The sequence below is a fragment of the Rhinolophus sinicus genome, chromosome 17 (assembly GCF_057876585.1).
Source record: "Rhinolophus sinicus isolate RSI-liver-muscle chromosome 17, RSI-T2T, whole genome shotgun sequence".
Taxonomy (NCBI): domain Eukaryota; kingdom Metazoa; phylum Chordata; class Mammalia; order Chiroptera; family Rhinolophidae; genus Rhinolophus; species Rhinolophus sinicus.
In genome coordinates this window covers 28,117,800-28,135,000 of record NC_142517.1, presented here as the reverse complement: position 1 = coordinate 28,135,000, position 17,201 = coordinate 28,117,800, and the positions used below count along the sequence as shown (strand labels likewise).

Genomic DNA, 17,201 nt, shown 5'->3' with positions numbered 1-17,201 from the left:
TGTCCTAAACAATAATACAAAAAATATAAGAAAACAATATTCAGTTACTCTGGTGGTTTTAAGACGGTTTGACTTTCAGACTCCTAAGTAATGGGAAATGGGGGTTACTTAATGCACTTAGAATATTTACTTTTACTTTATAAAGCTTCAATAAGCACATGTGCATAAATGTCAGAAAATAAATTTTATTTAGATTAAGCATAAATCTGAGACGGTTAGAAGTATCATAAAAATTGCATGACATCTTGTCATTTATTTATTTATTTATTTAAAAGCTAACTGGCTACCATTTGCTTCCAAGGTCACTATATCTTAAAAATGCAACAGACAGACCTTTCTTTGGAAGAGGGAGAATGGAGGGAGGTAGAAAAGGGGCCCCAATGCACACTGTTTCGATCACTGGGTAATGTTTATTAATCATTCATTGCAGAAGCTATTTTTACTAAATTTGTAACTGATCAAAACGTGTCAGAAATGGATCAGTGACAATCGCACTGTTTCTGACTGGAATGTGAGCTGGTCCTCAGATCTAAAACCTGTAAGCTGCCTAAGAAATCATGACAGCAACACGACATCAACACTGACTCTAAATTAAAGGTATGATAACTTGCACACATCCATAGGCTACACTTGTTTGTTAAAAGAGCAAGATTTATGGGACTGAAGGACGAAAAACTTCATGCTGTTTTATCTCACGTCTATTTTAATATGCATATTAACCCTGCACCTCAAATATATATTGGCTTAGGTGAGAAAAATAAATTAAAATTTTGGGAGGAGATGGATCTATTATGTTTAAGTCCTTAAATAGTATATGAGGTAATAAACATTTTCATCAGTGTTTAATAAATACATAGCACATATTAATAATGTCAGTGCAGTCTGAGGTAATTATATTCTCAAACTCATTTAGACAAATGTCAAAAACGCTTTTTTCTAAACATAGTAGGGAAATATTAAAAAAAAACAGATATTAAAATGCAACAGATGAAAGACAAGTGACTTTAGAATAGGGTTCATAACCTCTGTTTGCATTTTATAGTTCATGCCGTATGTTCACCAAATCCTCAAAAATATGACAATAATACATTGTGTTTATGCCTGTGTTCAATAAAATTATTAGTCTGTAAACTGAAATATAGCACTTCTATTTACAAGTTCTATGCAAAATAACCTTAAACAGAGAGGAAAAGGCTTTTATTAAAACCTGGAGTGTTATTGATGAGTATGTAATACCAAAGGGCCTGCCTACATTTCTGGCAAGCAACAACTATATTCTACAAACCACTGATGGGCTAAACAAGCTATTAATGACAGTTGCTTTTCAACACTTAAAATGGCCAGACTGTGTTGCCTGACCACAAGGACAAGGAGGTCGTCACGCTCACATGTTATATAATGTAAGAAACATAAATGAGACCTCTGTGGGGAGAGAAAACCCACAGGTATGGCTCCAGAGTTCTTCTGCTCTTCAACTATTAATAGAAAGCAAATCCCACTTAAAGTTGTAAACACTTGTACTCCTTTTTTACTAAAAGATTTATCGTCACTTATTTCATTTTACACCTAAGGCTGAACAAGGTATTATTAGTCCTCGTGCCCAGTTTCACCCCATAAATATACAACTTAACATGTGGATACAAAACAAAGAAAAAGAAGTGTCCTTCTGTTACTCTTAGAGTAAGACGATGAACTTTTTGCCCCGTATAAATCTGTGGAGTGTCCGGCTCTCTGGGCTTAGGATGCCCAACCCATGACTCACAGATTGCAGAATCACGCTCAACGTGTACGTGGGGGAAATACCTAGGTTTTCCACTTTGAAGTCAACGCCTTTCAATGTACTTTTCTTCCTGGAGGTCACTGGACCAGCACATCAGCCTCACTTGGGAGCTTGCTATGTGCAGAATCTCAAGCCCCACCTCAGAGCAAGAGAATCAGAATCTCTGTTTAAATAATATCCCCAGGCGACTCATGTACACATTAAATATAGTAAAGCACTGACCCAGGTCACCATGCTCCCCCCAATCCAACCCACCTCCAACTATTTGAGTTTTCAGAAAAGAGCACAAGGGAAGATGTAGAAACATCATGATCAGGATAATCCCCTTCATTCCCTGCCAAAGGGTGCACGGCACAGCAGTGCTTCTTTCACGCCAGAAACAACCCTCAAAACTATTTTGACCTAAAAAAAAGTGACAATTTTTCATACAGCTCAACTTAGTATATTCTAATCTCAATAAAGGAGAGCATTATTTTTATAGTTTGCCAATAAAACAGTAAGAGTTGTATTGTAATCAAATGGCAAGGCTCTATCTCCTGTACGTTTTCATAACTGTAAAAATAAAAATGTGTGTTAATATCACCAATCTTCCTTGACTGTATTAAAAACACACTAAAAAGTAACCATTATAATTTCCATTCAGTACATCCAGAATTTTAGAACATAAGATGGTAGAAAAATCACAGTCAGCTCCCTTTGGTATAACGGAGAACTTTAAAGTTAATTTTCTACAGTTTTTTGAGCATTACTAAAAAAAAAAACACAATGCAGGAGCAATATCACCACCTAATAACCACCCACCCCCATTCCTTCATCCCTTCTGTGTCACAGACACACAGTGGGGTCATGTTAAAAGGTCTTTAATTTGTATATGATTCTTTAGCAAATACAAAGTATTATTTCCTTAAGTTCATTACAAAATCTAAGCACAACATTATAAGCGGTGTTTGCACTCATTTTCTGTAAGTCTTTAAACAGATATGGGCACTGAGCTCTTTAAGATGTTTTATATTTAATTTGCCAATGATTCCTCCAGGATTTATAGAGGAAAACTCCTTAGGATTCAAGGTCTATTTGACATTGATTTCTAACATTTCCATTATGAAATTCTCTTTTGAGGTAAAAATTTTCCTGGATCCCCCACTCTGATAGTAGTTGTAGTTTAATACATAACTAGACAAACAAAATAATCCCCAGAAAAACAAAGTACTACAACTCTTAAGTGCCAAAATAGTGAATATAAGTCTCAGATTGGTGTTACCACACCACTAGCTAGAAGGAAGAAACTTGGAAGTGAGTGGCCCAGAAGTGGCAGTCTCAGGATACATTGCTTCGGAGTGTAAATTAGATAAGTAGAATACATGGCAATGACAAGAAAGAAGAAATAAGAAACAATTAGCTAAAGAGAAATAAGACATGCCAGCCCCTTCGTCTCTGCACTTAACTATAATGCAGAAGGGGGCACCCTTAAACTAGAAAACCTGTCTACAAAATGTCTAGGATTGAAGTGAGGGAGGGAGGGAGTGAAGGGGGGGGATCAAATCACCCCCATATACAGCCACTATAAGAAGTAAACAGAAAATGCACATCAAAACATTTCAAAAAATAAAAATAATCTCCACAAACCAACCACAAAGCACACAACTCATTTCGACAAACAACAACAACAAAAGAACCCTAGAATCAGATATTCAAAAAGGAAAAACAAATAGAAGAAAAAATATCTCACAAATGAAGACTAAATTATAAAGTGTCCAAGGAAAAATAAATTTTAAAGAAAATGAAAAACACTAAAAAAAAGGAAAACAATGGAAGGAACGAAAATACAGTAAGTGAAGTAGTAAAAGGAGTCAGAAAGAAAGGCACTTAAATAGAAAATGAACAAAGAAAGGATATACATACACACACACACACAAATCTATGCATCTATGTGCATATATATACGTACATATATAAATATATGTAATTCTGTAGAATAGATATAATTATATAGTATACAATTTAAGTCCCTGAAGAAAAAAACAAAAGGAACAGAACATTTAATACTATAATCCAATAAAATAATTTCTGGAAATAAGAAAACAAGTCTACATATGAATGAGCTCTGTGAAATTAGCCAACAACAACCAACTTTGGATCCTAGTAAAACAAGAAAAATTTAAAAATGGCAATGCCTGAAAGCAAAAATAAAAAAAATCAAATTATCTATAAAGGTAAGAAAATAAGGATGATACCAGAGAAATCAACAGAATAATATTTTCAAGAAAGTCAATAAAAGAAACTGTAAGCCAAGGATCTCATGTCTAGTGAACCTGTCATTCAAGTGGCAAGACTACAGAAACACAGCTTGGAATGTGCAAGATCTTGGGGAGTATTGTACACAGGAGCCTTTAGGAATATAGTAGTAATGTGTTTTATACAAACAGAAGATAAGTGGGTAGATATCAGCAAACAAACAAATGTAAATATTTAATAAACTTAATTTTACAGTTAATTCTAAAACAGGGTGACAGCATGGGTGGAAGAACAGTATGTAAATGTATATTCTAACAAAGTGGTAAAAATGCAAAAGAAGAAATGGGAGGAAAAGAAAGGGAAAGTACAATAGGAGCACTGGTTATAATAAAGGTACTAGATGGGATGCAAAGGATGTCATTTAAAAAGGTAAGTAGAAACAAGGGGGATTAAAAGCATATTAAAAGATATAAATATAAAGGTAAACATGAGAACAAAAATACAAACCCTCCTAAATTTCATAATAATAACTCTTCTGAGACAATTATTCGTACTATTCTATCTACCTATTTATCTAACATAGGACTGAAAGGCCTTAGACGTAATGAAAGCCCAGAGACAAAAAGCACACCATATGTCCAGATCTTGACTTCTAAATACTAGTTTTCTCTAAACTAAAATGGGGTAATTTGAAGAAATGGCTGATTCCAGGAGTGGGACCGGGAAGGTATAAAAAGAGTTAGGAACATCCAGTTGTGCCATAACATAGTAAAGTACTTAAACAAACAAACAAACAAAGATGAGGTACGTCAAAAAAACAAGAAGCCATCTTGAAAGGATACTCTCTAGACAAATTTGGGACAACTTGAGTATCAAAAAAATTAATGAAATTAATAATAACTTTTTTAGTAAAATAAAAATCCATGAGTCCTTGGTCACAGTAAATAGATAAGTAAGAAAGACGGGTAGGCTCTTCCTTATGGTAGAATGCTGGCTGCTAAATAAGGGGGAGCAGAAGAGCTAGAAAATCTCCATTTTGAAATCATCAAGCAAGAATCATCAGTGGGTGATGGGATACCAACCTTCACAGGCTCTGTCTAGAACGTCAGGCTTTATGGGTAGTAGATGAGTTTGAGAAAATAAAAATAAAATGGTACTAGGCAATACGTTATAAGAAATTTAAACTAAGAATGACATGCTAGACAGCTCCCAGGAAAAGTTGGCAACATAGAGACAGGGATGATAGAACAAAAGCTGAAGCAAGGGCTCAGGATATTATGACAAATAAATGAAATCAGCCCCTGAAGAGGTTCCAGAGGAACACAGCCCATCTATGCCACTCTTTTCTCTCTGCACCCACACCTGCTTTCTCCTTTCTAGGCTTAAACATAACCATAGACCAAGAAGAGTCCATGAACAGAGTACAAAGACAGCGCAACCATCTCTGTGTCCTTCTGGCGAGTACAACATGCTGCATATGTCATTTTCCTTAACCTGCTTAAATTTATACTGGCTTTACCCTCTCTTAGAACAAGGTGAAATCTCTATGATAATCCAAATAAATTTGAAAAGATGAAAGCTACATAAAGAAGAAATTAGTCTAAATGTGTGGAATGCTCGTCTTACTTCCACTTTATACCATGTTTTTAAAAAATCAATCTATTAGAAGTTATACTTCTAATTGTACTTGACTAGATAGCGAATTCAAAGAAGGGCTATCTGTGCTCGATGGCTGTAAGTTTCTGCTCAGTTAGAAGGTGGGGAGACACAAACCTTGGGCGCACACAGCAGCTAGATAAACAGGTTCCATTAAGGCTCAAACAGTAAATTCTTGAGTTTGCTTCCTTCTTAGGGAGTTATGAAGATACCACTGGTTTTCCAGAATATTATTAGCGCACAAAGCAATGCATACGTATGTATGTATGTATGTATATGTATATGTGTGTGTGTGTGATATTGTTACATATTCATATGTTGATATTAATGTTAATAGTTCACAGTCGGCGAGTCAATTTTATAATAAGTTACATAGTCTTTTGAACAACTTAGAAAAAATGCATTAAAATCATCTACTTCCCACTACCTGTTTTACTAATCCAGGCTCTCTCATTCCTAAAACACATTATCTTTGAAATATATTCGAAATATATTCGATGTATATGACCCAGACAAAAGTGAAATAAAATTCAGGTTCAAGAATATAAAAGAATAATTAACAAACAATTACTCCTGACTTTAGTAAGGGGCTGTGCTTCATCAAAGGTTTTGAAATACATTTAGTTGGAGAATTCTGTCTTCAGATGAAATCTTATTTTAAAAGTCTAAAAATTTACAAAATATCTAAAAGTGGAACTACTCTGGTTAAAGTGGGCAGTGGAAGTCTGGAGTGCCACCTGCTTTGGGGAGCCTTCCTGGCAGCCCAAGGCACAGTTAGAAAACCACTGCTGCATACAATTATAAACAGAGTATAAATGCACAGAACAGTCACTGCAAATGAGTTCATCTGAGTAAGTACAAAAAACGTGAAATATAAACTAATAAAAATTTAACTCATTATTATTTACTGAGGAACACAAACTAGGTAAACATAAAGTCTTTTCCATATATAATACTTTTCAAGAGAAGGATAAAAGACAGCTCATTTTGGCGCTCTGGTAGGTGTTCTTCCTTGTTATAAACCTCCAACAACTGATACTGTAATTTGATGTTTTAGATTAACATTTTTATTCTGATGTGCACATGTCCTAACTATATGTGCCACTATGAAGTGATAAACATGGATTCAGGAAACAATTTTTTAAAATGAGAATAACAATGTTATTTATTTACTTCTAATCTGGACAAATATATAGTTCAAATTGACTAGGTTATTATATCCTGCTTTTTAATAATTATCTGTAATTTTTAGGGTCATTTTTTTAAAGTCTGGGTTTCCTCAGTTTCCTTTAAGTATTGAAAGGAAAACCAAAAATCCCTTCTAACTCTAAAACTGCCATAAATCAAAATAAGCTGCCTCTTGCTACTGCTTGCTTTTGTGGGAGCAGAACAAAAGCACATTAATAGTTAACAAAGCTACAATATGATATACGAATGAGGTCTTGCATTAAAAAAGTACTTAGATTGTATTTACAAAAGAACCTCTCTCATTAATTATTCAACATTTGGATTTGACCAGAAACCAGAGCATGACTTTATAATGCTCTGTTTAAATGAACTACTTAATGCTGTAATGAACACTCAATGTGGTAAGCTCAGTGAATTCTGGACTTGTTATAATACAACAGTTTTCCCAATTTTTTGATCAACGGACAGATTTTAATGTTAAGTCAGTTTGCATTTCATTTCACTTATGCTTTAAAAATGTTTACTTAAACCAAAAATTTTGCATCTCAATTATTTTACGTTCTAAACTGAATGTAGTTTAAACCAATGCATTATTCATAAAGCAAAGACATTAGGAAAAACAAAGCTGTGCACTTCTTTCAAAGCCGTTAAATTGCTAAAACATACCATATTTATGCATGCGATATTTGATTGTGCTTTTCTTAAAACACAAGCTTGTTTTTGTCAGATCAAGATATGCCAAAAATTCTACACCAAACATTTTTGTTTATAATTAAAGCAATCATCAATCCAAGGATTGTCATCCATTTTATTTCATCTCTACATCAAAATAAAAGTAATTTTTAAAAAATTTAAATTCCCTTGAAATGATAAGATAAATGAAAATCTAAGTGCCTTCACATAATAACAGTAAGCTGACCCTTTGGGAAATGGTTGACTTTCTCAATACAAGGTATTCAAAGCTCATTCAACAGTGTTCATTTAGAATGCAGATATCAAAGATGATGCAAATGTTCAAGAGAAAATTAGAACTTACCAGATGTTCTAATCCAGCTTTGATGTTTCCAGATTCCCTAAAACAGAAGAATGAAAGTTCTAAATAGTTGCTAAACCCTTGTCTGCTATAATTTGTTTACCTCAAAACTGTTTTTATAAACCTTTAGAATGTTTTAATACATCTTTACTAATGTTCATACAACACTGTTTTTAAAGACAAAACTATTTCCATCTAAAGGGAACAGATAATTTATTTATATCTAATAATATTACCGCTAAACTGGTATTACACTAACAGAAAAAATGCTTCAGATTTTTCAAAGTCGGCACACAACAAAAATAAGTATATTATTATTTTACTATTCACATCTCTGTTTCACATTGGCTTTTCATTAGAGCTTGTTTTTTTCCAACATTTATTATGAACATGTTCAAACATAGAAATTCTATACACCATTTAGAGTCTATAATTGACATGTTACTATATTTTCTTTATCAAATACCCATCCACCAATGGCTGCACTTTTATATAAAGAATATGTTCATGATTGCATAGCTAGATAACTAAATTTTAATGAAATTTTCCTGACATTAATTTTATTAACTTAGTGTACACTACAAATCAGGACCTACAACTGTTGTAATATTAAAAAACAAAATACCGTATTATTCATCAAATATCACGATACATTTTAAGTATTTAATTTCTTGCTCTTCACTGTAAACAAAACACTACTGCTGGAACTAAAAATATAAATAACTGTGCAAGTAGCAAAGATAATTTAAAGATACATTTGATGAAATGAGGCGGATAGTTGCATTTTTAATGCTGATTTCAGTTTTTATAGTAATTTATTTGTGACAAACGGACTTTGACTTTTTTCACTCTGACCAAGTAGTATTTTAATTTCATCACAAATACCAAGCCTTATTTTTTAAACATGGTTATACTTCTACCACATTGCAGAAAACAATTATAAAACATCCAATAACCAACAATATTGCATTCATGATGTTTAATCTTTTCCCCACACCTCTTTCTTTCTCTGAAGGGGTCCCAACTTTCTTTTCCCTTTATTTTTGTCTCCAATTGACTTTGCCAAAAATATATTTATCTCTGTTTCCTTCGTCTTGCTATACAATCTTTCCAAATTTCCCTATCTTTTTTCTCTTCAAATACAATGCCTGCAAACTAAATTCACGACTTCAACCTTTGCTCTTACTGCCCAGTCTGGCATACTGGAAATAAATTCCAATATCTACTGATTAGCAGACCACTCATCTTTAGCCATTCTCTTCTTTACTTCCTGCTTCTAGCAATCTTAGGAATTCTATGCATTCAACGTTTAAAAATTTAAGGATTCCTGAAACTCATTCTCTGGAAGCAGTCCTAATGACAAATGATAGGAATAAATTGCAACAGGGTGTCAGAGAAGGCTAATAGCTATATAAATGATTTTTTAAAACATTATTATTACAAAATTAATGCATTTATTGGAACTGGAAGTCAAATGGATCTTTAAGTTTTCACAAGGACATTCTCATATGATCATTTGTATATTTTAAAATTTAAACAAAAAGAATAATGTACATAGTAAAACATCTGACAGTGCAATGTGTTCCTGTGTGTGTGTGTGTGTGTGTGTGTGTGTGTACACCACAATAAAATTAAGTCTTCCTTTTATCACTGACTCCCAGTTCTCAATCACTGATATTAGCTCTTTGTCCTTATAAAGATATTCTATTTGTATGTGTGTATGTATATGTGTGTGTGTGTATTTATGCTCTTGGTTTTTTTTTTAAACCCAAGCAACAGCAGAGTATACACACTGTTTTGTATCTTCACTTGGCAATCTATCTTGGAGTTTGTTCTATATGATACAAATCTATTTCATTCCCCGCCATGGCTACATTTGTCACATAATGGTTCTTATTAGAAAATAATACTGCAATATAAAAGAACAAAATTGTTCAGACTCAAAGCACTCAAAGTCCGTATAATTTATTATCTGAAACCACTGGGGCTAGACACGCTTCATCAGAATATTTTAGATTTTAGAACGGTAATACGGTAGGGGTGTGTGTGTGTGTGTGTGTGTGTGTGTGTGTACACGTACACACACACACACACACACACACACACTGACAGCAAGGCTTGATACAGCATCTCATCATCATACACATTAATAATTCTGAAACAAACATGAATGTCCCCACAAAGTGGGACACAAAAGGGCTATAAATAGCTTTATTTCAGGGTAGGTTTTGCTGTCACCTGAGCTTGCCACAACATTAGTGAAAATCTCTCAGTTTCCTGAGCTACTTGTATTTTGGAATCAGGGATAAGAAACTGTTCTTTAAAAAAATAAGAAGAAAAGAAAAGGTTGGCTAAGTTGTTGCTTTGCTGTTTCCAAGTGACTCTTTAAATTAAACGATATTTAGGAAACGTGCATTGAGAATGGCATGCCTGGAAGAAAACTAGGCCTCATCCTGGACATACGCCCTTTCCCTCACTACCAAATGTACACAAATGGACTCAACTGCAGGCTCTTGGCTATCCCACATCCTTAGTTATCATTTAGTTTTTTTATGAGTTTCAGGTGTACAAAGCAATTGTAATAGTTAGACATCACTCCCCTCACAAAGTGATAGTCCCCCATCTACTACCCCTCTGACATCGTATGTATCTGTTACAATACCATTGACTCTATTCCCTATGCTGTACTCCACTTCCCGTGCATATGCGTAACATATATTATATATTTAATTATAGTTGACATTCAATATTATTCTACATCAGCTTCAGGTATAGTGCAGTGGTCAGGCATCTACACAGTCTATGAAGTGATCTCCTTGATAGTCCAGTCCCATCTGGCACCCGACATAATCTTTACAACATTATTGATTATATTCCCCATAGTGTATTTCATATCCCCGTGACTATATTGTGGCTACTAATTTGTACTTTCTAGTCCATTCACCTTCTCCCCCATTCCCACCCCCTTCCCATCTAGCAACCATCAGTTTTTCTTTTTCTCTTCTACCTCTGAGGCTATTTCTGTTTTGTTTGTTCATTTATTCTGTTCTTTTGATTCCACATATAAGTGAGCTATCATTTAGATTTAACCATTTCTTTTTATCTTCATGGCCACTACCTTATTTTAGGCCTTTTCCTTTCTCTCCCAGATTTCTGGGAGAGATTACCAGCCTCATTTTATTCTCTCCCAAACTATTTTTAAAAAGCTTCTTAATGGGTAACAATGGCTCCTGCCTTACCCCATGTCAAGCCCTTCTCCATAATACAGCAAGATCTTTCTAAAATGTAAGCTTGATCATGTCAATTCCCATCTTAAAATCCACGATACCCTACTACACTCGAGTTTACTCATTCCCTCTATAATCTTGCCAAAGCTACAGTACATGGAAAGTAACAGCAACAGCCATAACCAACTGCTAACCTGGCTTCACAAACTGCTGAACCGCTAGCTCTCTCTACCAGAAATGTCCCTTTTCTCCCCACCTCAAATTCTCACCTGTCTTACAAAAAAACAACAACATTCTTCAGGACTCATCCTAAACCACATCTTCACTGGGTAAACTGTTTCCCTTCCTCACAAATGAAGTAGTAAGCTCCTCCCATGTGTTCCCATCACAGAATTTATCACACTTTATTATAAACACCTCTTAACTTGCCCAGTGACAGCACTAAAATGAAAACGTCTCAAGGACTTGAATTGCACCTTTTTAATTTTCATATCCCAGCACCCAATACAGTGCCTAAAAGTATGTATTCATCTAATAAGGACCTGACCTCTAACCGTCATGAGGACAAGCTGGGATGGAGAGTCAGAGGCAAGCAGCTCAGGTCGCATTGTGGCCCCATTCTATCTCCGTACCACACAAATAGCAAGGCAACTGCAACGATGAGTGGCTGTCTGGGACAGCAGTATTGGGAGTTGTGGGTATGTGTTTCGTGGGTGATTGTTTTGCTTTGTTTCATTGTGTATTGTTTTTGATGGAGTAGGAGGACACAGTGGGAAAAGTAGTTGATTGAGGCCAGAGTAGAACAGCAGAAGCTTTGCACTCTAGTTTTTAAATTAACCTGGAGGAGCACAAACCACAGCCTAGACTTTTGCCCCTCTCTGTAGATTGAAAGTACTGGCCAAGGCAGCTAAATGTTGCAGGAAGTAAAGAGAAGCCCATAGAAAAATTTTAAGACATCTGGGGTGCTTAAGCATGGGACTGGAAAAAACAACAAATGGAGCAACTTCATCCAGAGCAAAGAGAAAAAACTGAGCAAGGATATAATATAAGCCTAATAACGTTTTCAAAGGGAAGATTTTTAGAAATTAAATATGAAAAAAGAGTTATGAAAAAAATCAATATGAGATTGTATTAAAAATATTTAAAATACAGTAGTTTGAGATAAAGAACTAGGGAATGGATCAAAAGCACAACAGCTACAGAAGGGGAAGAAATAGTCTGCTGGAACACTGGGTAGAAGAACTCTCCCAGAAGGCATAGGAAAGGGATGAAAAAACAGAACAAATGAGGGATAACATTAAGATGAGGAGTAGTATGAAAATCTATGTAATGGAAATCCTAGAAGGAAAGCAAAGACAAAATAGAAGAGAAGAAATATTTGAAGAAATAATGACAAAAATTTCCCAGATATAGAAATATTCAAACCTTACATTGAAAGTGTACACAGAGCTGAACAGGATAGTTAAGGAAAAAAATCCACAGCAGGCACAACATAAGGATAATTAAGACTATTATAGATCAAGATAAAAGTCTAAAAGCTTCCAGAAAGAAAAAGCATACCCCTCCACAAAGGAAAAATAACACTGACATCAGACTTCTCAATACTGATGCTGGACAATAAAGTATTAACTTCCAAGATAAAGTGTTAAAAGGACTGGGAACCTAGAATTTATACACAGCTAATAAATGATTATTTAAAGTGAAAGAAAAATAAAGAAATCTCAGGAAATTCTTCACACAAAGACATTATTTGAAAGAGGTTCTAAGGAACATAATGCAGTAAGAAGAGTAATAAATTCAGGAAGAAGCAACCAGATAAAGCAAAAGTTGGCACAGAACATAGTAATTTTTATAATCTAAGCAATCAGTGACGAAAAAGAAGATGAAGGAAAACTTACCCATAACAATCTGGAATTACTATGCCACAGAAAATTCTCAGATTGGGTAAGAAACAAAATCCAGCAATGCATCATTTATAAGAGACACATAAAACAAAAGGATTCAGATAGGTTTCCAAAAAAAGAGTAAAAAATGTAGCCAGGCAAACATGAACCAAATGAAAGCTGGGGTGGTAATTTCATTGATAAAATATATTTAAGCCACTTCCCATAAAATACACACACACACACACACACACACACACACACACACATAGAATGTCCTTTTTCATATATATACACACACATATACATATATATACATATATATGAAAAAGGACATTCTATTCTAGTAAAAGATACAATAGATTGAGAAATTTTCATTTATATCCAGAATGTTTGCATATTCATAAAGCTTAACATATATCACAGATTGGGACAACAAAATTTCAACAAGTTCTCCATGAAATCAGCTTTCTTTAGTTTTATTTTGGGCAGAAAGACAAGAAAGAGGGATCATCTCAAAACAACACAGATAAAGTGTCGTGAATATATAAACACTGCATAATATGCATGATATACAATCCTGGTTATAGAAGCAAAATACCTACACTCACATGTAAGCTCTACTACAAAAGAGTTACATGAGCGTGGGTCACATAATATACCTTCTCTAACGCTCAGGTATGTTACCTATGCTGTGAAGACTTTGTAACACGTGCCTTACCTAACGTACAAGGTTGTGGTGAAAAAACAGGAAGATAATGTATGTGAAGGTACACTATCCGTTGCAATGTGCTCTAGAAATGTCATTATGATAGATATTTAAATATAAAAGTCTTAATGAATTTTTGAAAACGGAGAGACAAGATCCAAGACGTTGACAGAGGGATCTTGCAACAAATGGTCCTCTTTAAAGGCCTGTCCTCTTTAGTGGTCTGTCTCTGGGGTTGTCCCTGCCATGACTTCATCAATATGTGTGCAACTCCTCTTGCCCTGTGCTGAAAGCAGACTTAATTCAATTATAGGTCTCAAAACTGATAAAATGGTCCTGAAGTGGAAAATGGGAAGAGATTATTGGCAAATGAATAAAGATTTGTATCGAACTAACACACAGGAGTACAGCAGGTCTTTTTTTAATCATTCCCTGTCTTAAATCTTCTGGGAACCATGAGTTTCCCTTCCCCTCATGCAGCACATCGATTTCTGAATTAGACTGCAATATTAAATAATTAATATACTTGCCATGATTGATGTTTTGCATTAGTTGAATATTAGGTTATCAATCAAAATCCACTTGGTTTAATGTAATAATATTGAAAAAGTGTCACGGGCTGTTCATCCAATTTGTAGTTGAGGCAGCACAGATAGTAACGCTGGCATAACCCAAGGCTCTCCGGCAGGAAATGCACTGGTGGCGCCCCGTGTGTGAGGCAGACATTTTGAAACTGATGGGACAAGGCTGAGGTTGCCCTAAATAAACCTCATGGCACCTGTCAGTTTCAATGTTAGGTGTCCTTCCAGCCTGAAGACATTGTGCATCAATCATATCACAGCAGGCAAGAAAAAAATTAAAAATAAGGTACTAATTTACCTTTGTGGAAACAGATTTCATTATATTGCCCAAAGAAGCATGCTGTAAATCTAGAAACAGTGGCTATGATAAAACTTATGTCCTCTTGAGAAGTTGCTAAACAAATAGACTAAGAATTTTTACATCTAGTCTTACTAGGAAGGGATCAACTTTTTAAAAAATATGGTAACAATATTACACCAAAGTGATGATTCAGGTTTTAAAACAGTGTAAGGGAACCAGCCCAAGGAGTCACAATTAATAACGACATTTATTTTGAAAAGACCCGATTCCTTCTGATGATGGCATTCTCCTTCACTCTCACTATTTCACATCTACACTTGTCAAAATATTAGCTTAGGAAAAAAATTTTAATTACTTGCTTCTAAAAGTACATGATTTTTCTCATCAGTCCCTATCATACCTATCCAAAATACATTATGGGTTTACTTATAAAAGTAGTATTTTAAAACAAATTAAATAAACAAAAGACATTAAAAAGAAAAGTGACTTTTTTGGGTAGAGTAAAAAAGGAGCAAAATAAATATAAACCAAAACCATTTCATAGAGCCAGCCAAAAATCCAGTGAGTGTTTAGTTATAAAATACTCAGAAACCATAAGGCAAGCAACTAACTGATGTAGCATTACAGTATTATTTCACAGACCAAGTCTTTAAGAAATAAAAGGTTAAATATATTTATAATCAGCAATATATATGTATTATCCCATATAAAATGTATACACACACAGTAATTATGAAAAACAGAGTAACTCCTATACCAGTGAAAACTTTTATAGGTGTTTTTTTTTGTCATGAAGCATATTATTCAGTTTTAAAAGATGACTATTCTGCAGTTTTCTACAGATATAGAATAAGATCACAGTTAATTTGGTATTCTCTCTTTCATAAAACAAAAATTTACACGAGTTGGGTATTTTTACATAATGGCAGTCAAGGTTTTTAAAAGCCTGAGTTATAAATTATAAAAAATCTACATCTCTCATCTCAAATAATAATTGATAAATTTTTACACGTATAAAACCTTTTCTGTTAAGTATAAAATGCTATTAATGCAAAATTTTCGTGACATATAAATCTAAGGAAAACCTGGGTTCAAATACCAACTCTACTACTTACTAAATAAGTTTGTCAAGTCATATATCTTCATAATTTTTCCATCCTTAAATTCAAGTCAAGGATTAAAAAGACAATCAGCACGTATATATATTACTCAATAAATACTGGTTCAATATGACAGACTAATAATGGACCAATTGACTGCATTCCACTTTCAAAATCAAGAAATATCTTTACAGATGTTAGCTTTTTAACCACTTTAAAATCTATTTCAACAGTAATACCTATAAACCAAAGTCAGTCTACTTTTCAAATAACAAATGCATATAAAGGGCTTGGCCCAATGGCTAGCATCCAATTAAAATACCATGTATATCCTGAAATAAGCACATTCTCATATTCTCATCTGTGAAAGGAGGTAGAATAATAAAGTATGTTGAAAAAAGAAGGAAAAAATAATATCTCAATTACTTAATGGTTTTTATATTTTTAACCCCAACAAGAAAAATACAGAATATTAGTACTAAGTTCCAAAAAGATTTTCCTAGAATTCTCAGTTTCAACGTACCAGGTTTGATTAGAATACTCAGCATATTTCTTCTGATTAGAGAATATCTTGCAAATTAGTGGCTCTAAATGTATATCTTTGTGTTACTACAGTACACAATGATAGTTTTCAGATGTGTGTATCTTACAAACAGTTTTTGGTCTGACTGATTATTTGCAACAAATTCTACTTTAAAACTTATAAATCATTTGCACAAAATAGTGTACCACGATTACTGAATTTTACATGTACTATTCTCCTTTTAAAATCCTTTAGTTAGTTTTACAAATATTAGTGAGCATCTACGATTGGGACAAGTTTAAATTAAACATATTAAACAGCTGAGGACTTAGATACACACTGAGTTTATTCCAATGGGAGGCTGAAGACTTAAGTTGGTATGTATTAGGTAAGCCATTTAAAGTTATTCAGGTAAACTGACTCTAGAGTTCACAGAAAGGGTCTACAAAAGGAAAGAGAAGAGATTTCAGTATTTTTGAAATTGTGCCCTAGATAACAGTCTCAAATGAAGAAACACTAAGAGAATTCATCACCAGTAGATCTGATCTAAAAGAACTGCTAAAGGAAGTGCTTCAGACACAAGGGAAATTATACCAGAAAGAGACTTGGAACATCAAGAATGAAGGAAGAGCAACAGAAATATATTTATTGACCACCCTTGTACCTGGCTCCATGATAAACTCGAAGTGGAAAATAAAATAAAAAACAATAACAACAACATAAACAAACACCATCAACAAAAAGTACAAGTATTAAGATATGGTATCTATGTTTTAGATCAGGGGTGTCCAAACTGTGGCCCACGGGCCAACTGCAGCTCGCAATCCATTGTTAATTGGCCCGCAGCAAATTCCAAAAAATATATTTAGTTTACTTAAATAAACCAGGTGAGGCAATACGTACTTCACCTCAAGTGAGTGGCACGGCCGTTTGTGTATTTTACCGCATATGGCCCTTGGTGAAAACCGTTGAAAAAAGTTTGGAC

The 17,201-nt window shown here is 34.1% G+C and overlaps 1 protein-coding gene across 1 annotated transcript in view; it reads right to left on the bottom strand.

The window, feature by feature from the left end:
• Positions 1-17,201, bottom strand: part of RSRC1 (arginine and serine rich coiled-coil 1) — a 371,133-nt gene that overhangs the window by 189,790 nt on the left and 164,142 nt on the right. Inside the window, exon 5 of the mRNA XM_088794615.1 lies at positions 7,896-7,932. Coding sequence (XP_088650741.1) covers positions 7,896-7,932 — 37 coding nt within the window. The remainder of the gene's footprint in view (positions 1-7,895; positions 7,933-17,201) is intronic.